The following is a 23697-nucleotide window of genomic DNA, read 5'->3' on the forward strand; positions in this document are numbered from 1 at the left end:
CTCTTTGCAGGTTTGCTGTTGTGTCATGTTCTTTCCATTTGGTTATGATAGATTTGATAGTGCTCCTAGGGATCATCAAAGATTTTCAATATTTTTTTTTTATAACCTAACCCTGACTTGTACTTCTCAACAACATTGTCCCTTACTTGTTTGGAGAGTTCCTTGGTCTTCATGGCAGTGTTTGGTTAGTGGTGCCTCTTGCTTAGCTGTTGCAGCCTCTGGGGCCTTTCAAAAAAGTGTGTGTATATGTATTGACAGATCATGTGACACTTAGATTGCACTCAGGTGGACATTATTTCACTAATTATGTGACTTCTGAAGGTATTTGGTTGCACCAGAGCTTTTTATGGGCTTCATAACAAAGGGGGTGAATACATACACACACATGCCAATTATCAGTTTTTTTATTTCTCAAAAATAGTTTTATGTATATATTTTTCTACTTTTACTTCACCAGCTTAGACTATTGTGTTCTGATCCATCACATATAATTCATGTAATAAAATAGGTAAAAAGCCAAGGCAGCATTCATAATAGACTGAAGGGGGATAGCTTGCGTAAGGGTAGGCCATTAAGGAGAGAGTTGCAGTAGTCAAGGCGGGAAATAATCAAGGAATGAATAAGTTGCTTTGTGGTGTCGTTAGGAAGGGTCGAATTCTGGAGTTGCGAAGGTTAAGGCCGCAGGATTTAGCCAGTGATTGGATGTGGGGGCTGAAGGAGAGGTCGGAGTCAAGGATTACGCCAAGCACCCTGGCTTGTGTGGAGGGACCAATGGTTATGCTGTTGATCCTAATGGTAAAGTCATACAGGGGGGGACGGGACCGGGAAGGAGGAAATATTACAAGCGAACCTCTGCAATCTTTACTTCTGAGACACTCTGGGATTTTACTAAAACCGGAGTGCAAAATCTCATGCAGCTATGCATGGAGGCCAATCAGCTTCTAACTTCAGCTTGTTCAATTAGGCTTTGACAAAATAACCTGGAAGCTGATTGGTTTCCATGCAGAACTGCACCATATTTTACACTCTCTGGTTTTAGTAAATCAACCCCTCTGACTCTGTAAGATACTCTTTTCTCTTTAGTTCATTGATGAACACAGCGCTTCATTAATCTTGACTATAGGGTTACATCGACCTCTGCAGGAGTAGGATTAGGCAGAACAAAAAAATTGGCTATGCCCATGGGCTGTCCTCAGCTGGTATATAACCCCCCTCCCTGCTATAGGCATTCAGTTTTTTTCTGTCTAGTTAGGAGTAAAGACCTAGACTCTCTGCTGGGATATTTTGGTCCTAGCAATTTTTTTCTCCTTCCATTTTTTCATTTTTTTTTTTTTTCCTGGAAGATATACAATCAATTGCCGAGCTGGAGGACAGGCTGGATATCTAGATCCAGTGGTGCCCCAAGTCCGGGCAGTGAGCACGTGCAGATTGCAGCTACGTGCTAGGTAGGCTGTGACATAGCCTCAATGGATGGAGGCTTGGCCCACGAGTTAAATGTATGACCACGCTCTGGTCCGAGTCACAGTGCCCCCCTGGCCGACAGTCCCCACTTTGGCGGGAAGGGGTTCTGTCTGGAGCGACACCCTCATCTATGGAGTTGGGAAGTACAGTCCCCCCTCTCCTTATTTGTGCGGGGTAAGGTGGACACGGGTACCCTCCAGGGACGATCGGACCTGCCTGTAGGTTTTCCTTCTCCCATCCTAAATCCCTCAGTTAAGCTGGGTCCCCCCTTATTTATCCCCCCTCTGTGGATGTTCCCGGGGGGGGGCTCTTGTGGTTTGCAGTACCTTTTGGGAGGGGGGTGTAGTCCCAGTGCAGAGTGCGCACCGGTGCCATTTTACAGTGTTTGGCCTTTCCCCTGCAGTCAGCTTCTCACCCATTTGTTTTTTCTTTCCCCTAGGGAGTCTCGTGGGCACATGACAGCCATTTTCTTGTGGTTTTTGTCTCCAGCAGCGGGTGCCCTTTTTCCTTTGGTTTGGTCTCTGGACGGCCATGTTTTTGTAGCCTGTGATGTCACGGCGGACGTTTTGCATTGGTCTGACATGATGCTGGAGGCAGGCAAAGCCAGGCCTTTCCAGGCCTTCTCTTCCTCCTTCCTTCCTCTTCCTCCTCTACCGGATATAGTGAACTGTATGGACACACGTGGCAAGCTGATGGTTCCCAACATACGGCACTCCTCTGGCTTGGTAGTGGGGAGTCTTTGGGAGTCCCTCTCTCTGCTAGCAAGGGCCTATTGTCCTGAGTGTAGGGGGTCCTTAGCGTTGCCAAAACATTTTTGTTGCTGTGGGGTCCCCCTTATCCTTATGGATCCTCAGGATCACATCTCCCCCACTGGCATCCTCCATGGAGGCATCAGGTCCCTCGGAAACCCCAGCTTCCCATAACTACGCTGTTGGCAGTCCTACAGCCCTTTGTATCCTGAGTGGAAATGGTGAGTGGGCAAAGACCTGTCAGGAAGCCTCCTCCGCCTTCTCCTGCTCAGTCTGTCTCATCGAATTCTGAGTTGGTGCCATGATGGATGTGGCCTGTCCAGTGGGACTTGATTCCACGCTCCCTGATCCATCCGATAGTGAGGATGACTCCTCCACGGTCATGGCAGCAAATGAGAAAATGCTGGTGGACGCACTTGTTACTGCAGTGCATGAGACTTTAAAAATGGAGGATGTGGCCACGGACGTGGCTGTCCCTTTGGTACACACAAGACGCCTCGTTGGCCCAGGGGGTGCAGTTTATATGTAATGCATCCTTGGGTGCGGCTCCCGTGCTGTCCAAGCTAAAAGTTCCACTGGTAGTGATTAAGCTGTGGATTAGGAATTGTTCTGCAGACCAAGCCTCCAAGAAAGTTCTCATCTCATCTCTGCCCTTTCACGGCGATCGCCTTTGAAAGACATCATTAAGGGTCTCACAGGGGGAAGAGTACCTTCCTGCCAAAGTCTGGGAAAGGCAAGGAGCCTTGGCACAAATGCGGGCCCCCCTCCTCAGCCCATAAAAAAATTGTTTTGTGCTTCCGGGCCTGCAGGTGAGGGAAATAGATCTTTCAAGTCTTCCCCTGGAAGTTCCAAGCAACCTTGATCTGGTAAGCCTATAGCTGGCTTCTCTGGACCAACAGATCAAACCCCTTTCGCACGAAGGTCTACAGGTCTACCCTCACCCATAACTGGGGTGGGTGGCACATCTTTTGCTGGTTTCCTCGCTTGGACCTCCTTTGTGAACCTCAAGGAGATCCATGAAATGATCCTTTTGGGGGTACCAAAGAAAAGTGGCAGAGTTTTTCAGTTTCTGGGTTTTTAGGCCCCGAGTCTCCTTGTGCGGCTATAATTCCTGCAAAGGTTTGGGTGATATCTGAACTACCCAAAGTCCCCTGCTCAAACTTTGGGAACCACAGGCCGTAATTTGCTGGCTGCTGTCACACAGGCAGTCTTCTCTCCTGACTTAATACAGGTACTGGTCCTGGTGGTGTCCACCTTCAAGGCAGTTCCATTTTGCACAGGCCTGTACGTGGCTCCTTCACTCCTTCAGCAGGTTCAGTTCAACAGGAAGATACCAAGGTTCGTGCCTCAGTCACAGGTTCCTCTGGTAGACGCCGCAGTCGTCCTAGTGCTACTGTGAGGCCAATACCACCTTCTTCTCAAGCTTCTTCTGTGGTTCCTGCGAAGGATTGAGGCAAAGATCTTCTAGTCATTCTGGTGGCTGTAAATGTCCTTTGGGGCTACCTCTCAGAGAGGACCAGTTGCCTCTAGGGCTGAGCTTTCCACCCTGCTTTACATTTTCTGGATTTGATGGCTTGGCTGTTGAAAAGCAGGTACTGAGGGAGAGCGTTTTTTCTGGATCAGTGATCCCTACTATGTTGAAGGCAAGGAAGTAGACTTTTAGCAAGATATACCATCGTATGTGGAAAGCGTACATTTCTTGTGAGACGATTGCCACTAGTCCTCACTCCTTTTCTGTCGTTCCAATCTTGCCCTTTCTGCAACGGGGTATTGAGCAGAAGTTGGCCTTGAGTACCATTAAGGGGAAGGTGTCTGCCTTAGTAATCTTCCTTCAGTGACCCCTAGCCATGCACTCCTTAGTTCGCACCTTCATTCAGGAAGTTTGACATGTGGCTCCGTCTGTACAGTCTCTTTTGCTGCCATGGTATTTGCTCTCGGTTCTCCAGAAACCTCCATTTGAGATATTTGGGAGATTCCCTTGCCTATGTTGACCCAGAAGGTGGCATTCTTGGTGGCTATTACATTTGCCCATAGGGTGTCGGTGGCATTATCCTGTTGTACTCTCTATTTGGTGGTCCACAGAGATAAGGTGGTTCTTCGTTCCTGTCCATCGTTACTACCTAAAGTTGTCTTGGGCTTCCATTTGAATGAGGACATTGTGTTGCCTTCCTTGTGTCCCAAGCTGGCTCATCCCAAGGAATTTGCGTTGCATGCCTTGAATGTGGTTTGAGCGGTTCAGGTGTATCTGGCAGCCACGGAATCTTTTCGGAGGTCAGACTCCCTTTTTGTGGTTACATAGGGCCCAAGGAAAGGGCTGGCTGCTTCTTCGTCTACCATCTCCAAATGGATCAGACAGATGGGGACTCGGACCTATTCTATTAAAGGTCGGGTTCTTCCTTTCCCTGTCACGGCGCATTCTACTCGGACACTTAGTACTCTTGGGCCTTCTGTCATCAAGCATGAATATCTGCTTTTGGTGGTCCCTATAGTCAAGATTAGTGGAGATGGAGTGCTGTGTCCATCGATGCACTAAGGACAAAATAGGATTTTTGTATTCTCGAAAAATCCATTTCTCTGAGTTTGACGGACACAGCGACCATCCCTTTTTGATACTTCTAATACTCTTTGATACCAAACTGCATCTATAGCAGGCAGGGGGTTATATACCAGCTGAGGATGGCCGATGGGCGTAGCCAAGTTTTTGAAATGGATTTTATGGTGAGTACAAAAATCCTTTTTACCCAATCATGTTACTGACCTGTTGCCTAATAACCTACTCTGTTGTTTAAATGTTCTTCCTTGTTAGTTCCACTTACTTTGCCAGCCTTTTGTGGCCCTGTCCTAACCTTTTTAATTTGTGTTGCTGCCATTATCTTTTTTTTTTCCCCCCTTTAAAATGGTACAATTTCTCACTTTAAACTTTTGGTAGGTTTTCTATTCACTATTGTGAATAAAATGTGTTTTTGTCATTTGAAAATAATTGCTTTCTGCTTTTATGTAGATTTTTACACAGCTTCCCAACTTTTCTGTAATTCTGTGGTAATTTTGAGGATGTTTTAGATTTCAATATTTTTATTGGAAAAGAAACAAAATATGGTAGGAAAAGACATATTATTGGAACAAAGTCAATTCTCAGGTTGTCAACATACAGAGACATGAAAGGTATGACCACAAAAGATAACTGTCATCCAACATTACATTAAAAAAGCATGTTTTAAGCAAAGAAAAGAAAAGGGTTGAATGTACTATCCATCATCAAACGATCACAGTCAGAAAAAAAAGGGGGGAAACAAAAAACATAACATAATCCGAGTAATAATGGAACTGAACAATTAATTCTCATTGGTAATCAGGAATATTACTGTGGATGATGGAGAGCAGGAACAAGGACATTGTATAGAGGAAGGGGGGATGAAAGTAATGGGTAAGGAGGCGCTGAAAATTCCCGGCAGTGATCCCTGAAATTATCGTAGGACTCAATACTGTGTGAGGCCCCATAACCAAATGTACCATACCTCTAGATACCAGAAAAGGAAGGAAATAATGAGGGGAAAAAGGAGGAGAGGAAGAAAAAGGAGGAGCGGATCATCCCAGAGTTCATTAGGGAGTCGAGACATAGCTGATCCACAGGTCCAATGTCTTAGTAATTTTTTGGGAACTATTACAAAGTATATAAGTGAGTTTATCATTCACCATGATCCAATTGAGTTTACTTCTAACGTAATCAAGTGGAATAACCGACTGCTTCCAGTGCCTAGCAATTGTAATTCTCGCTGCCAGCAATATATAAGTAATCAATTTCACTGATTTTCTGGGTACTTCATCGGGCAGTTTGTGAAAAAGAGCTGCTCCTGGAGAACTGTGATTGTTCACCCCCATCACTGAGTTTATTAGATTAAATATTCAAATCCAGAACCTACTCACGAGGGGGCATTGCCACCAAATATGGTTCATCGCCCCCAACTGGCTGCACTGTTGGAAACAATTTGACGAAGTGGAAAGATGCATTTTGGCTATCCTAGTCGGAACCAGGTACCCACGTTGGAGTGTTTTATAATTAGCCTCTATTAGCCTTGAGTTGTATTGATGAAAACTTTAGATACATTTTGGGATATAAAGCATTCGTTTTTGCTTCTGAGGCCTCTTGTTACCCCACACGAAGAGCAGCACTTCAGCTTGTAGATGTTGTAAATCTCCCCTTGGGATTGCCACCGCTAAAGTTCTAAAGTAGTAAAGGAGTCATTTTGATTGAGTTGATTCTGCCAAACCATGAAAGGGAATAGTCTGCCCAACAACTAAGGTCCTCCCTAAGTTTTTTTAAATAATGGGGGGTAATTTGCCTTGTAGATTGTTTCAATAGAAGATGTCAACTGAACCCCTAAGTATGGGAGGGAGTGGTGGGTCCACTTAAAACTATAAGTATTACGAAGGGTCTGTACTATAGCAGTGGATAGCGAAACATTAAATGCTATTGTTTTATGAGAATTTAGAGACAGGCCAGAGAGTTGTGAGAAATGGTCCAGCAAAAATAGCAAATTAGGTAGAGTCACTCGAGGGTGAGTGATATACATAAGGAAATCATTGGCAAATAAAGCACATTTATGTTCCTGTTGTCCACAATGAATACCTTGAATGTTAGGGTGGGAACTAATCGCCATAGCTGGGGGTTCTATTGCCAATACAAAGAGTAAAGGGGAGAATGGACAGCCCTTGTGCCACGTTTAATAGGGAATAGTGATGATCTGTGACCTTTAATGGAGACTTGGGCTACTGGGGAGCTATGTAACGCCTTCAGCAAGTAAAGGAGCGTAGAGCCAAAACCTAGGGTCTCTAGAGTAGCAAAAAGGTAATTCCAATTTAAACTATCAAAAACCTTATTGAGGTCTAATGAAAGGAGAAAAAGTTCCCGGGTGAGTAGAGCATCGCAGTTTGAGCGTACAGTTGAAATGAGGGTTATGGTTCTACGAATATGATCTAGCGCCTGGCGCTCTGCGATAAATCCCGACTGATTCTTGTGGATATATTGTGATAAAAAGGCACTAATGCGAGAGGCCAAAAGTTTTGTAATGATCTTTAAATCTTATTTTATCAGTGAAATTGGGTGGTAATTAAGAATTTCAGTAGGGTCCTTGTTAGGTCTTACTTTCATTCAAAGGGACCGCATTGAGGATGTTTTAAACAGGACTTCTTGGTTTTAAGTATAGTGGGTAGGTAACTCCACTAGCTGCCTAAAGTTGCCATTCAGAAAGTATTTGGGGGTAAAGATTTTCTTATGTCTCACAGAGCTCAAAAAATTCTGTAAGGTTGAAAATCCATGGTTTGATTTTGTTTCATATAGGAGGGTGTGCTATTGTATCAGCGGGGTTAAAAGTACACTGTGAGTAAATTACACAAACTCAGATAATGGCTACCTTGTTGTTTAAAAAAAAAAATGTGATGCTATACATTTTTGAATAGAATAATAATTGGATTAACCGCTTCAGATCCGCGCTATAGCCGAATGATGGCCACAGCATGGACCTACTTTGTTGAGAGGGTGTCAGTAAATGTCCTTTCGTGCTCGTGCGACCTATGAACCCCCTGCAGGGCGCATACGGCACGTTTTGTGATCAGCGAGTCCGAGAGTCGATCCTGACCCCTTACCAAGTGATCATCTGTCAGCCAATGACAGCTGATCATATGATGTAAACAAAGCCAGTAATTGGATATTTTTTCTCCTCACGTTGATAACGTGAAGAGAAAAAAAAAAAAGATCACCGGCAGCTGTCAGAGGGACATTGGTCCTAATCAAGGAGAGCAGCCATACGCTCATCAGTTCCACCTACCAGTGCACACAAAACCACGAAAAGAAAGCTCTATTTGTGTGAAAAAAAATTATAAAAATTTAATTTGGGTAGTGTTGCATGACCGTGCAATTGTCATTCACAGAATGACAGCTCTGAAAGCTGAAAATTGGTCTGGGCAGGAGGGGGTTTAAGTGCCCAGTAAACAAGTGGTTAACATAATTTTGGACAGCACAAACTTTAGGAAACCCAGTGTCTTCACATTTTTTTCTGACCTGTTGTTTCTTGGTCTTAGTGCTATGTGTTGTCATACAGTTCATGCTCTCTGAAAAAATGTTTTTGTGTTGGTGACCTTTTCATACAAAATGTAGTAATAATTATGTAGACAGGTTCCTGTTTTCAGAAGTCCAGCATGTTCACAATCTTGTCATTCTAAACTTAATTGTTATTGCATTGTTGGTCTAACTCTAGGCATACAGTGCAGCAGTTGTTTCCCAGTGGCAGTGGGTCCAGCAGTTATGTCTTTGTGTGGAGCAACATATAAGGGAGAATTCTGCTTATTTCCAGGTAAAACATTTTTTTGAATGTTTATGTAACTTTTTGAGATCTGTATCATTAAAGCCTTCCTAGTAATTGAATCATAATTGGGTGATCATCCTACAGTTTTTTAGCGATGTCCGAGATTCAGAGGTTTATCTTAAGAATCTCCAGGAGTTAATTAAGAGGAAGTATTCAAGTGATCGTAGTACTAGTATGAACCGTCTGGAAGACATGTTGCAAGATTCCATGGTGAGATGAACCACCGCCATTTTCTGTCATGTCTTGTTAGAATGTGTGTGTGTGTGTTGCTTGTTAAGGGAATGTTGCTCACAAATAATGTGAATTCTCTCTAGGATGAGAAGGAGCAACTCATCCAGTCTAGAAGCACCGTTGCCAGCCTTATGGGAAGATCCAAGAACATTGTTCAGCTGAAGCCCAGGAATCCCGAACATAGTTTAAGTGGCACTCTGCCTATCAAAGCAATATGTGACTATAAGCAAATAGAGGTAGGATTTCTGAGCTGCTGTAAGTGTCTCTTTCCACTTTTTTTTTTTTTTTTTTTTAAACCAATCTGTTGCATTTCTTGAATAACTTTTAGGGTTCTGGTCTAAAGGAGGCGGGTGCACATGGGCCGAATGTCAGGAGACAGTGGCCGGTTCAAGAAAACAAAACAAAAAAAAAAAACCCAGTCACTATTTGACCTGTGTGTATGTTGATCTGTCCGACCTAAGCCGACCGACGCCCCCAGCCAATCACTGGGATTGCTGATCGGAGTGTTGCGGCGATATGGGGAAAAAAAACTATAGTGTATACCAGGCTTAAGGTTAAATGGGATTTTATCAGGATTAATAACATAGTACTTCTACTACTTGTCAGATTACGATCAGCAGAAATGAGGAATGTGTACTTGAAGATAACACTCAGAGGACAAAGTGGAAAGTGATTAGCACTACTGGAAATGAGGCCATGGTGCCATCTGTATGTTTCCTTATCCCTCCACTGAACAAAGAAGCAATGGAAATGGCTAGCAGGTAAATTAAATATTTTTTTGTGGACTAGATCTTTGAAGCTTATGATTGTTTGTGTTCTCATGACCCGTTTTGCATATTGCAGAGTGGAGCAGCTTTATCAGAAAGTCATGGCTCTTTGGCATCAGTTACACGTAAACACAAAGAGTTTAATATCATGGCATTATTTGCGGAAAGACATTGATTTGGTTCAGAGTTGGAATGCAGACAAGGTGAGTTGTCTGGATGTATGATGGTCAAATCTTTCACTATCTAAGTATGTTTTTTTTCTGATGGGTCATTCTCTACCTTCAGCTTAGGGTCCTTCCTCTGTCGGAGAGGCTACAGACACTATCCAGTCTTCAGTCACATTTAGATGATTACATGGAGGACAGCAAAGACTCCCAAATGTTCTCACCTACTGATCGTCTGAACATGGAAAAAGAGGTGGAGGATTGTAAGGAGCAATGCAGAAAGCTTGTGAACGTTATTGAGACTGGTAAGGGACAGAATAAATTAGGACAGGAAAACATATAATTAAAGGATCACATTTAAACAAAAAACCTGCTGAGTATTAAAAAAAAAAATTATTAGGTTTTTCGGTAAAGTGACAAAGACATGAATTCTCTGGCTGAACCATGTGCTTCTACTTGCCCTTATTAGTTGATTATGGTTGCTTTGTATTGTAGCACACTTACATAGTGTTGGAGAACCTAAAGGCATTGTAAAGTGAATAAAATAAAAAAATAGCAAACATGTTATACTTACCTCCACTGTGCAGCTCGTTTTGCACAGAGTGGCCCCGAACCTGCTCTTCTGGGGTCCCTCGGCGGCTTTCTCGGCTTCCTCCTGCAGGTGCTTCTCACGTTCATGTGAGCTCCCTCGCATGGTGAGAAGCATCTGCGGGCGCGCTCCCGTGATACAGCCGGCGGCTGTAGCCGCTCGCTGTATCACACGGCCCCGCCCCCGGCGCTCCACGTCAGTGGATGTGATTGACAGCAGCGCGAGCCAATGGCTGCGCTGCTTTCCATCCAGCCAATCAGCGGCCAGGCTGAACGGTGGAAAGGATGTCGGGGGATGAGCGCGGGACTTTCGAGGGGTGAGGTAAGTAAAACGGGGGGCTGGGGACGCAGGCACTATCAGATGTTTTTTCACCTTAATGCATAGAATGCATTAAGGTAAAAAAGCATTTACCTTTACAACCCCTTTAATTTTACTGGGTGAAAGTGCTTGCCATTTTGACTGTAGGCAAACTGCTGGCATTCGGAGTCTTGCTTTTAATTGCAGGTTATTATAATTTATCTACAATATTGCAACCTTTTTCTTAACCCTGTCTTCTTTTATATGTTTTTATTGATGCCAGATAACCTAAACATTAATGCGGGGAAACTTTGTGATGGGGCCTTTTTTTTTTTTATATTGTGTTTTGGTTTACCAGCGCTAAGTTTTTTATTAATAATAAACACAGGTCTCACGAGACCAGACCGCGCTATGGGGGTACTGCCAGGCCACAGTGTAAAATAACACTGGAAACAGTGTCGCCACCCCTATATCTTGCAGTCCTAAAGAAGATCGCAAGTAAAGGCAAAGGTCAAATAATTAAATTAGGAGTAGTGTATGGTAAAATTCAGTATATGATAGCTATATCACTATAGCCTGTAACATTCCCCTATCATATACTGAATTTTACCATACACTATTGGAGCACAGTTATAAGATCTTGTTTAGTCGCTCTGTCTACTCCTTTCTTGCAACTATTTACAGTTTGGTGAGGGGTCTCACCCCCAATTTTCTATTGGTAATTTTCTAGCTGGCGGTGCTGTATGTGGGGTTATATCTTTATGGTTTTACACATATTTGTACATATCCCTTCTTAGTTACTATAGGTAGCGCCTGGCCCCTCCTAATTTAATTATTTGACCTTTGCTAAGTTTTTTTATGACTGGTAGAAAAAGACATGATCTCTGTATCCCTTTTGCAGAAGATAAAGACGAGTCTGTGGCAAAGACCTACTTGTCAGAACTTCAAAACATTCGTTTGCACTTGGAGGATTGTGAACAGCGGCTGGTGAAAAGATTACAGATTGCCTTGGGTAGCGATTTGGATGCTGTGCATGAAAGCACTGTCCAGATATCTGAACAAGAGGTTGGTACTACTTTAACTAGTAAAATTGTCCTTGCATAGCTTTGTTCTTTTCACCGATTATGGTCTCTTGCTTGTTATCTGTAGAGGATGCAGGAGGAACTGAAGAGGTTAAAATCTGAACTGTCACTGGTTTCTGAGCGCTGTGACCATTTCCTCAACATGTCTCCCTCTGGCTCCAGTACTCCAAATGTTCGCTCACAGCTAGACCTGCTGGTTGGGAAAATGGACCATGTATACGGCTTGTCTTCTGTTTTCCTGGAAAAGTGAGTGCTTTGTAATACTCAAAAATGGTATCCAAATCTGGTCCAATCCAGGGCTTATGTAGCCTTAATAATTGTGTTCCTCTTTCGAACATCGAGACCATTTAAACTCTGTTCGACCTGTTTAAAGGGGTTGTAAAGCCCCATGGTTTTTCACCTTAATGCATTCTATGCATTAAGGTGAAAAAACTCCTGTGCTGCAGCTGCTCCCAGAGCCCCCCCCCCCCCCCCATTTTTTTTATTTATTACCTGAACCCGATCGCTCCAGCAATGTGCACGGGCCCAGCGACTCCAGTTGCTATCTCAGATCCTCCTTGGATAGATTGATAGCAGCAGGAGCCATTGGCTTTCGCTGCTGCTGTCAATCAAATCCTGTCACACGGGAGCTGGGGGCGAGGGGCTGAGTCCTGCTGTCTGTGTCAATAGATGCAGCAGCGGGACCCGTGAGCACACCCGCACGGGTGTCCGCAGGGAAAGCGGCTTTCTGTGGGGGCACCCAGTGAAGAGGAGGAGCCAGGAGCGCTGCCGGGGCACCCCAGAAGAGGAGGATCGGGGCTGCTCTGTGGAAAACCCTTGAACAGAACAGGTAAGTATTACATGTTTGTTATTTTAAAATACAAAAAAAAAGCAAACCTTTACAATCACTTTAAATAGTTATTTCTCACAAAAATGATACTCCAATTTCTGTAGATGGCAGCAAGAACAAGAGGACTCTCGTAGTATAAACTCTGAATCTGGATTCCCTGCTTCACTTACCTTAGTCACTTGTGTCTTACTCCTAGATACTTTTTTACTTTTATGTGGAATGATCCAGGTTGAGGGAGACTTCTTTGTAATGACTGTGGCAGTAAAGATCTTGACACATGCCTTTAAACAAAAGGATTCAACCCAACATTGTAAATTTAAAACCCAAAGTATGTTTGTATTATATGGGCAGAGCTCCATGCCAGAATGTATACAGTTTAGTGTTGAATCTTAGCATACTGTGTGTGCTAGGACAAAGTGACTGCCATGCACCTGCATGAAGTTACGTCATCCCAGGCCAGTCAGCGAGGTGACTGAAGACTCAACTATGCACCCATAAGAACAATAGGGAAGTTGCAGCATGCATCTTACATTGCTGGAGCAGGACACTTGGGGAGATGTGTGTATATGTGTTGCATATTTGCACATTAAGGCAAGAGTCGATGGCACCCACAACTTTTCAGTCCAGTTTTCATCCCAGCTTCTTACTATTCAGTAAAGGCAGGGTCAGGAGGACAGCTGCCAAGCTTTCACCTTGAAAGACAAGTCTGCAGTGACACTTCTTATTTGTCATTCATTGAGAGATGCATTAAGTTTTTAAAGTGATTGTAAAAGATCACCTTATAAAACAACCTATTCAGTTTAAGGCTGGGTTCACACCGGAACGATGCGGGAACGCCGCAAATCCGCTGCGTTTTCCCGCATCGCATGCCTCCCGCCGGCAGTTCACACTGCCCTATGCGGACTGCTGGGAGTGTCAGTGAAATGTTAATGACACCCCCAGATCAGTTCGCATATCGCAGTGCGATCTGCAAACTCGGACAGGAATCGGATCGCATGGTGTGAACACCCATGCAATCCGATTCTGCTGCGGACCAAAAAAAGGGTCCCGTGAGAGTTTGCGGCGGGTGTGATGCGAATTCAGCCATACTATCTGTATGGCTGAACTCGCATCGCACAGAGATCGGATGTGATTTGCACTGCAGTGCAGTGCGAATCCCATCCGGTTCTTGCTGCTGCAGCGGTGTGAACCCAGCCTAAAGTAGAAATGAAAAACAAAACATTTGTGTATAGATATAAAAAAATATTATACAACCTTTTTTATAAGTGGTAAGATTCCCTCTCTTAGGCTTCATATACACAGGACGTTATTACAACCTCTCCTGAACTATTTAACTTGACAGGTAGTAACCCACGTTTAAAACATCCGTTTAGCGGTGTTCACATGCTGTATTTAGCAGCGTTTTGCCGCGTATGTGTTTAGCAGGGTGTTTTTTTTTTCTTTAAATAGCCAAAAATGAAAACGCCTGTAAATGAAACGTGGCTAAATGCTAGTTACCGCATTTACAAGCTGTTACAGGCGTTTGACGTTTCAAATGCCTCTGAACATCTGTCCTGAATGCATTTTTTTGCTTTCCTTAAAGTGGATGTAAACCCACTCTCATCCTACTGCAAAGGACTACTTGCAAACTACTGCAATGTTGGTTATCTAGAAGGATATACATGCCTCCTGCATGTTTACTTATCTGTCAAATGTCCCCCCGAAAAACTGCAGATTTTGTGGGTGGGTCTGTTTTCCAGGGCTCAGTGGGTGGAGTCGTGATATCAGTAGACTCCCCGCACACATCTACAATCCCAGGATCATAGATAGAAGGGCCATCTCTGGTGAGGGTTGAATGGAGGTTGCCATCAGCCTACAGTACAGATCAAAAATTGATTGCCAGAATTTCCTTACAGGAGGGCAATCCCACCAGATGTGGGCAAGGTGCCTCTGGAAGCCAGACATCTCCAACAGGTATCTGGGAAAGATGGGTGAAAATGTCTGATGATCATTTGGCATCTGTACCATCTAGTTACTAACGTGAACACCTTTTCTTGGGTCTTGGTCGCTAAAGAGAGCTTATGCGTCAGAAGCATTTTTTCCGGTCTATGCATGATATAGTGTGTTGCAGCTCTGTCTCCCAGTCTGCGTGTATGATGGGAGGTCGAAAGAGGAAGCATTGAGCAGTAGGGAGAAAAGTTGTGAGACTACATGTGTTGGGGGATCAGTCTGTAGGAATATATCTTTGAATCCTGTCTGTTCAGATAAAATATCAGACAAGGCGTTGGCATTAGAAGAGAAGAGGCTGACCGGGGAGGAGAGTCTGTCCGCAGGGACGGGTCTTCATGAAGGACTTGGGCAAGTCGTCTACAGTCTTTCTTATGCCAAGGTCCAAACCTCGACCCACATACAGCTGGTGGGAAAGTAGGGGTCCAAAGAAGGGAGTCATGGGTCCCAATTGTTTGTATAAGGCACCCGCTGATATCAATCGGTCTCAGATTTGGATTGTTTGGCGGGTAAGGTTGCTAAGCAGCGATGGAGCTTTACAATAAACCAATGGGGTCCACGGCAAAGCACAGTGCTCAATCGAGTTTAGGTGGCCTTCCAATTGGACCCAGAGTCTGGATGAAGAATGGTGAAACCAGTCAACAATACGAGTGAGCACCCCTGCCTTGTGGTACAAAGAAGCATCTGGGACTCCAGCCCCTCCCACAGCTTTCGGAAGGGAAAGAGTTTGATATTTTATCCTGGGACAGACTGCTTTCCAGATGAAGCTGGAGAACATCTGGTTCCTGAAATATGAGGTAGGTATATAGATAGGGATGGTTTGGAGTGGTATCTTTTTAGTTTTTTTGATTTTGTTGGTCCTTGGGGTCCTCCTTGGCTTCATTGGGTGTGGCTGGATCCTCTCCGCTAAGGTTTTTACCATGGTCATGCAAGATTTTATGATCTAAATTACCCAGTTATTTGCTGACTTTGATTTACATGCGCTCTGTCTTGTTGATTCTGTATCTGATTTCCCCAAGGTCTTAGCAGTGTAGCCATCTGCCGCAGAGACTCTGATTCTAACTTGCTCTACTCTTTAAGACTAGTGAACTTGACCCCGAAGAGTCACAGCTGTTACTCCTAAATTTAAAGAGACTCTTAGCTCTTAGACCCCTTTCACACTGAGGCAGTTTTCAGGCGTTTTAGCATTAGAAATAGCACCTGTAAAGCTCCTGAAACTGCCTCCCATTCTCTGCAGTGGGTGCTTTCACACCTGAGTGGTGTGCTTGCGGGACGTTCGCAAAAGGTCCTGAAAGCAGCATCTTTGTGGGGTGTTAGAGCCATTGCAATGAATGGGCAGCGTTTCCGATGCGCCTGAAAAGCACTTTGGAAGTGCTGAAACACAGGAGTAAAGGGGTGCTTTACCACAAACGTGGCCATGGCCCAGTGTGAAAGGGGTCTTATTGATATAGTGTTCTCCACCCTGAAACTACAGTATCTGCCTATTTCTTCTACCAGTGCTGTCTTCAACCTTGAGTCATTTAAAACTATTATGTCTCTATGGTGATTGAAATCATTCTGTCAAGTTGTTTGATCCCCCCCCCCAATGCATAACTTTGTATCCATTTTATTGATGATTGCGTTCAGAAAGTAATCTGTTCCCACTGTGGATCTGGCAGTGTCTTGCCTTAATCAGTCACTTATCATTCTGGTAGAGGACACACCTGCCTTTAAGGACTCAACCAATAAGCGATTGGAAGTCTTTTCTAGAGCTCTGTTCTTGCTAGAGACTCTGCCCTTTACCTAATTCTGTCTGTGACCTTACTTTGTCAAACAATACTTGACTGATCAAAATAACCAAAAAAAGATCTGACCACTGCTGAGGTCACGCTTAACACACACGTTACAATCTGATTGTTTAATCGCCTAGATCCATCAACACCTATGTAGTGCGAGGGCCTACCTGTTTGGATACAAATTGGTTCACTAGATTATATATATCTTCATATGGTTTTCGTATATCTATAGTTAATTGTACAAATAATGTATTGTTATATTGCAATGTGTATGGTCACTCTTAAAAAAGGTGTGGATCAGATGCCTGTAGTGTTATATTTCAGCTGCTGTGGTTTGCTAGAAGCCTGCCATCTCCTTTCTTGCCTGTTTCCCATGTAATTTCATAGGTATAGGGCACTCTGGATAAAGTGCTGGAATGCATAAACCTTGTGTAAAAACATTTAAACCACATTGCCTTTGAAGGGCAGTGTTTCTGTAGACAAGCCCTTGACAATAAAATTAAAGCGGAGTACCACCCAAAAGTGGAACTTCAGCTTTAAGGAACCCTGACCCTCTGACCTCCTGACATGCCACATTTGGCATGCCTTTTGGGGGGGGGGGGGCGTCTACCTAGTTTTGACAGGTACCCAGCTCTCAATTCCACTCGTGGCACCACAAGCGAAAGTTCTTCTTCCCCTCTCTCCCTACAATCTTCTGGGCATGTCACAGGTCCCAGAAGATTGCCCGGCCATTCAGGACACACAGTACGACTCGTGCAGTGGACAACCAATTGTGAAGCCACAAGTGTCACAGCCGGGTGCACACACTTGCAATGCCGGTGCTGCAGGGAAGAGAGGGAGAGAAGCGAGGTTTCAGACAGCCACATTGCTAGATCATGGGACAGGTAAGTGTCTGTTTATTAAAAGTCAGTAGCTACACTTTTTGTAGCTGCTGACTTTTAATTATTATTATTATTCAGGATTTATATAGTGCCAAAAGTTTTCACAGCGCTTTACAACATGGGAGCACAGTTAGAATTACAATACAGTTCATTACAGGAGGGATCAGAAACACAGAAACGGCTGGAACTCATCTTTAAGGATGCTACTGGTGGCAAAATCACTTAAGCATAAAGAAAAAACTCAATCTTAAAGTGGTGTTGCCACCAAAAAATAAAAAATAGTTTAAAATTTAAAAAAAAAAAAATTTTTTTTACTCACCTCTAAGTGCCTGTTTGTTAGGGGGTCCCTCGTAGTCTGCCTTCTTCATTGCCCGGGCTGGTGACATCACTTCCCATTGCGCTGCACACTGATCTGGGCCCTGTCACGTGTCCCAGATGACTGTGCGGCGTATCACTGAGCCCTGCGCCGCTCGCGCATGTGCAGTGGGTGCCCGGCTGTGAAGCCACAGCTGGATGCCCACAGTAACAATGTCGGCGCCGCAAGCATAGCGGGAAACGAGAGGGGTTTCGTTCCCCCGCATACCCTGGGACAGCTAAGTGTCCGATTATTAGTATTTGTAGCTGCTGACTTTTAATTTATTTTTATTTTTTTAGGGGCACCCCACTTTAAAGAGCAGACTTAATCTGCCTTATCTGCCTTATCTGTTGAGGAAGGTCCTTTTTGTTTCTCTACTCTCTTAACCCCATGTCAAGACCCCCCCCCCCCTCCAAACTTTGCTCCCTGTCCAAGGTGTCACGCATTGTCTGCCTTAATCCTGCATGAAGGTGCACCCCCACTTTCCAGATGTTATGCTTTGCAGATTCTTGGAAAGCTTTCTGTCTCTGACTCTTGGGTGTTGGAGATGATCTCCCAGAGCTTAAAACGAGATTTGCTCTTCATTTCTCACTACCAACCTTCCTGTGTCACCCCTAGCGATGAGCCGAACACCCCCTGGTTTGGGTTGCATCCAGAACATGCGAACAGGCAAAAAACTTGTTCGAACACCGTTAGTCTATGGGACAGGAACATGAATAATCAAAAGTGCTAATTTTAACGGCTTATATGCAAGTTATTAGCATAAAAAGTATTTGGGGACCCGGGTCCTGCCCCAGGGGACATGTATCAATGCAAAAAAAAGTTTTAAAAACTGACGTTTTTTTCGGGAGCAGTGATTTTAATAATGCTTAAAGTGAAACAATAAAAGTGAAATATTCCTTTAGGCTGGATTCACACCTATGCATTTTTAGTGCTTTTTGCATTTTGCAGATTTGCACAACAGAACGTGTTCCATAGGAAACCGTGTTAAATGGTCTGTAGTGCAAAATGCAAAAAGCACTAAAACTGCATAGATGTGAATCCAGCCTTAAACTTCGTACTGGAGGGTGTCTATAGTATGCCTGTAAAGTGGCGCAGGTTTCCTGTGTTTAGAACAGTCTGAGAGCAAAATTAAATTTCTAAAAGAAAAAAAGTAATTTAAAACTACTCGCGGTTATAATGAATTGTCGGTCCCGGGAATACACATAAAAGTCATTGAAAAAAATGGCATGGGATTCCCCCACAGGGGAACCCTGAACCAAAATTTACAAAAAAAAATAAAATGTGTCGGGGTCCCCCCCCAAATTCCATACCAGGCCCTTCAGGTCTGGTATGGATATTAAGAGAGGAACCCAGCACCAAAATAAAAAAAAAGTGGGGTGCCCCTCAAAATCCATACCAGACCCAAAATGGTATGGATTTTAAGGGGAACCCCGTGCTAAAATGAAAAAAAAGGGCGTGGGGTCCCTCCAAAAATCCATTCCAGACTCTTATCTGAGCGAGAGAGAGCGCGCTTCCCCTCCTGAACCGTACCAGGCCACATGCCCTCAACATGGGGAGGGTGCTTTGGGGTAGCTCCCCCAAAGCACCTTGTCCCCATGTTGATGAGAAGGGCCTCATCCCCACAACCCTTGCCCGATGGTTGTGGGGGTCTGCGGGCGGGGGGCTTATCGGAATCTAAAATCCCCCTTTAAAAAGGGGATCCCCCCCCTCTGTGAATTGGTAATGGGCTACCATTTCACAAAAAGTGTCAAAAATGTTAAAGACAATAGTCAATTTTTGACAATTACTTTATTAATGTATTTTAAATAATGGAAAAACCAAAAGAAAAAGAGGATTTTTATTTCCATTATTTAAAATATTCTAATTGGGATGAGGTGCTTTTCCCCTTGGTGATGATGGAGGCTAGAATCAAAAAAAATTTTTAAATACTTTATTAATGTCTTCTTCCATCTTCTTCTGTTCTTCCTTTGGTTTTCTACTTCTTCCTCCATCTTGTTCTTCCCCCGCTTCTTCCTCCTATCTTCCTCTGCTTCTACCTCTGGCTTCTTCTTCCCTGCTTCGTCCTCCGGACGATCCAATGAGAGTCTCCTGCTGTGTGACGCTTCTGTTCAGGTGACAGCTCTTATATAATTGAGGGCGGGGCCACCCGCCCCCTCTGACGCACGGGGACTTCCCTATGGCTTTCCCCGTGGTGTCAGAGGGGGGCAGGGCTGAGAAAGAAAATAGGATTTTTCTGCTTACAATTCAGGGACACAGTCCTACCTCTGTGTTTTTGAGTATGCTCTTGGTACTGCTTTGCTACAAAACAGAGGCATGCTGGTAGTGGAAGGTTTTTCCTGAGTTAGTCTACAGGTTTTGTTCTTTTGCCAGTGTCCAATCATCCTATAGGTGGCAGAATAACCTGAAGCTTAAATACTACTTGTGCTCCTCAGTAGACCCCTAGGAAAAGAATTTTGTGATGAATACAAAAATCCTATTTTAGTCTTGACTGGTTGTTTTTAAAGAGAATATCAGACAAATGTATGTGCTTTACTCCCCAACCATGTTGTGGAGCTATGTTAGAGAATGTCTTTTAAGACACAAATATAATCCTTTTAGTTGCTGAATTGTCTACATTTATAGCTATGTTTATGGGAATGACTTGCATGCTGCTTTAAGAGCTAGTTGATAATATATTTTTGTTTTGTTAGGCTGAAGACAGTAGATGTGGTTATTCGTAGTCTGCAAGGAGCAGAAGCTCTGGTGAAAGGATATGAGGCCCGTTTGAGTCAGGAAGATACTATCCCAGCAGATCCAGCAGCTATTCAGTGTCAAGAAGTCTTGTTACAGGTAAGGGGTCTGTGAGATTTATGTTTAAAAAGCAATGTAGAACTGTTGGTAATATTCGTTTTCGCCTTTTTTTTCAGCAATGGAAGAGAGAGGCAGCGGAGAAGGATAATATAATTTCTTCATTGGAAGAAGATGTTGCTAAAGCTAGAGAAGTGAGAGATCGTTTAAATCAGAAAACACAAGACCGCAATCCAGATGTAGACCAGTATCAGGAAAAGACCTCCAAACTTCGAGAACGGTGGAGTGGAGTGCACACCCAGTTGGAAGCAAGGTTTTTTTTCTTAATCTATTTTTAATTACAGCGTTGCCTGTAATCTTGCTCAGTACACAGTGGCGTCACTAGGGTTGGTGTCACCCGGTGCGAAAAAAAAAAAAATGGTGTCAACCCCCCACCAACTATAGTCCCCCCTCAGTACAGACCCCCCTCCACTAACTACAGACCCTTCTCCCGCAGTATAGATCCCCTTCCCTCAATACAGACCACCCTCCATCAATATAGACCTACTTATCTCGGTATAAACCTCCCCCCTCAGTACAGACACCCCTTCAATAATTGTTGTGGGCTGTTGGCGCTACCTCAGGCTGGTGTTCAATCCGAACCTGCCTTAACCGTTTATTATCCCTAAAGGCTATGTGTATATATATATCCTTAATCCAACCAAATGTGACTATACACCACTTCTAATAATTACCACATATAAATTCACTGGTTTCAAAAGAGCTGAAAAACAAAAGCCATACCCAAAACACAGAAAATCAGATACTGAATAATATTCACACTATTCTGTAATGGTGAAAAAAATCCCTATATATATGGGAAGTATAACATCTATACCTCCACTATACGTGTACAATCCTTGTGCTAATTGTTAAATTATTATACTATAAAGGCCCCCAAGCCTTAATAGCTAAATTTGTGTGTACCACCAAAACCTAAAAAATGCAACCTTATTCAAAACCAAAAAAAATCCTTATAAACAAAAAAAGCAAAAAACAAAAAACAGGAAATGTGAAAAAATAAATGTGAACATATACAAAATCATATATATAGTGTCCAAAGATAGTCTTTCTTCAAGTATTCCCAGAAGTACAATTATTCTGCTTCAAGTGACAGAAAGGTGACTTTTGTGATTATGCCTGTTTATTGGTGACTTCCGTGCTTTTCCCCCTCAAGGGTCCCCACTCACCGAATCCACGCACCCCCTAGGGGGTTACACGCCTGTAATCTGTGTTCCACTTTATTGAGGATCCCACTGCTTGGCTCTGTCTTCAACAGGTCCTCTCCAGGGTTTTTTAAAAGAGATGGGAGAAAAAACTCCTTTGTCCGCCAGTAGTTCCTCAAAATGAAAAAAATCCACTCATGGTGTAGTATTTTGGTTTACTAAATACTTAAGTTGGGGGGAAGGGGAGCAGGCTACAAAAAAATTTTTTTACTTAAAAAAAGAAAAATTTTCTTTATAAGTATGTATATATGGTGGGAGACTGGTAACCACTTAAAACATGCTTTATTGCAGGAAAATTATTACAAAAAATATATAATTAAAAAGCTTTTCCATATGCCACAGAGATTTCTGCACAACACTTTGTACAAAAAAGTCTTTTTAGATTTTCCACAACATTGCAATCTATAACAGTTGCACTGCAAAAAAATTCTTTATCCTTATATATGTATAGCAGTCATACACTTCAGAAGATATAAAAAATCAAAAAATTCAAAAAGACTGGCAATAATAAAAATAGAAATAAAAATAAAAAATAAAATATAAAGATATAAAAATATATAAAAAAATTGTATAAGAAAGCAACAATACAGTCCTACTTTATATACTTATGTATAGCAGCGCTGTACTCCGTCATATGAGGCCTATACCCCTAAGTATACACCCTCCTTCTGTGGTTGGGGAGCTCTGATCTCTCTTTAGGGGGTACCGTTTTCCAGGCTCTATAAGGCTACTCATATGCTGAGATTAGTATTGTTTAGCTTTTAGATGTTGGGCATCTTTGCACAAATATAAGCAGAAAAAATGCAAAGGCCACGATGCAAAAACAGCACTCCGGTTTGCGAAATCCCTCTGAGCGAGCGGCGTGCGTTCCAGCTGCGCTCCAACGGGTCAGGCGCACCGGAAGTGACGTGGTGTGCGTAATGACGCTGTACGCGTTTCGTCATAGACGTCCTCAGCAGCGATACTACACACACTCACAACCACGTATTTGAAGATACCTGTACCTCCCATTGCCAGACGCCAACCAATAGCTGGACTAGGGTGGGGTTACAGGTTTGTTTACATCTACGTTCCTCATTATACCTAACGGGCCAGTTTCTATATACCTAATATTTATACTCATAAACCCCACCGATCGTAAAATCGGGGCACAACGGGTGGTAGTAATTACTATCTCACTGTTCCTTGTCATGTCCAAAATGAGGAAAAAAAGGGAAAAAAAGAGAGAAAAAACCCGGAAAGAGAAAAAACCGGGAAGAGAAAAAATCACGCACCGAGGAGTTACTTATTTTAACCTATAGCTTATTACCTTACTGATATTCATATGTATTACCGTATATACTCGAGTATAGGCCGACCCGAATATAAGCCGAGGCCCCCAATTTACCCCCAAAAAAGCTGGCAAACTTATTGACTCGTGTATAAGCCGAGGGTGAGACATGCCTGTCCATCCCTGTGTGTGTGTCCGTCCATCCCTGTGTGTCCGTCCATCCCTGTGTGTCCGTCCATCCCTGTGTGTCCGTCCATCCATCCCTGTGTGTGTGTGTGTCCATCCATTCCTGTGTGTGTGTGTCTCCATCCATCCATCCATCCATCCCTGTGTGTGTGTGTCTCCATCCATCCACCCATCCCTGTGTGTGTCTCCATCCATCCACCCATCCCTGTGTGTGTGTGTGTGTGTGTGTGTGTGTGTGTGTGTCCAGCCTACCTTTGTCCCGAGCCTCCGTCCCGTGCCTTGCCTCCTTGCCTCCGTTCCGTCCCGTGCCGTGCCGTGCCTTGCCGTCGTGTCGTGCCTTGCCTTGCCCCCGTCCCGTCCCGTGCCGTGCCTTGCCTTGCCTTGCCTTGCCTCCGTCCCGTGCCCTCTTCGGCGGCCATTGTAAAATTCAAAAGCCGCGCCTCCTCCTTCGCCTGTGATAGGCGGAACACTGAATTTCCCAGCAGCCTGTGTTCCGCCTATCACTGCCTTCGTATCATCCTCGTCCGTAGTACGAGGATGATACGATGTCCGTGATAGGCGGAACACAGGCTGCTGGGAAATTCAGTGTTCCGCCTATCACAGGCGAAGGCGGAGCCGGAGGCGCGGCTTTTGAATTGTAGAATGGCCGCTGTCTGTC

The 23697-nt window shown here is 43.8% G+C and overlaps 1 protein-coding gene across 22 annotated transcripts in view; it reads left to right on the forward strand.

The window, feature by feature from the left end:
* The window catches only part of MACF1 (microtubule actin crosslinking factor 1), a 416995-nt gene that overhangs the window by 171065 nt on the left and 222233 nt on the right, over positions 1-23697 (forward strand). For all 22 annotated transcript variants that reach the window (XM_077482044.1, XM_077482062.1, XM_077482048.1 and 19 more), the window contains 10 exons: positions 8465-8560; positions 8657-8782; positions 8887-9039; positions 9410-9564; positions 9647-9773; positions 9856-10039; positions 11522-11685; positions 11770-11948; positions 20222-20360; positions 20438-20631. In XM_077482044.1, coding sequence (XP_077338170.1) covers positions 8465-8560; positions 8657-8782; positions 8887-9039; positions 9410-9564; positions 9647-9773; positions 9856-10039; positions 11522-11685; positions 11770-11948; positions 20222-20360; positions 20438-20631 — 1517 coding nt within the window. The remainder of the gene's footprint in view (positions 1-8464; positions 8561-8656; positions 8783-8886; positions 9040-9409; positions 9565-9646; positions 9774-9855; positions 10040-11521; positions 11686-11769; positions 11949-20221; positions 20361-20437; positions 20632-23697) is intronic.

This window comes from Lithobates pipiens, unplaced genomic scaffold (assembly GCF_037356315.1).
Source record: "Lithobates pipiens isolate NorthernLeopardFrog02 unplaced genomic scaffold, aLitPip1_a1.2 Scaffold_16, whole genome shotgun sequence".
NCBI lineage: Eukaryota > Metazoa > Chordata > Amphibia > Anura > Ranidae > Lithobates > Lithobates pipiens.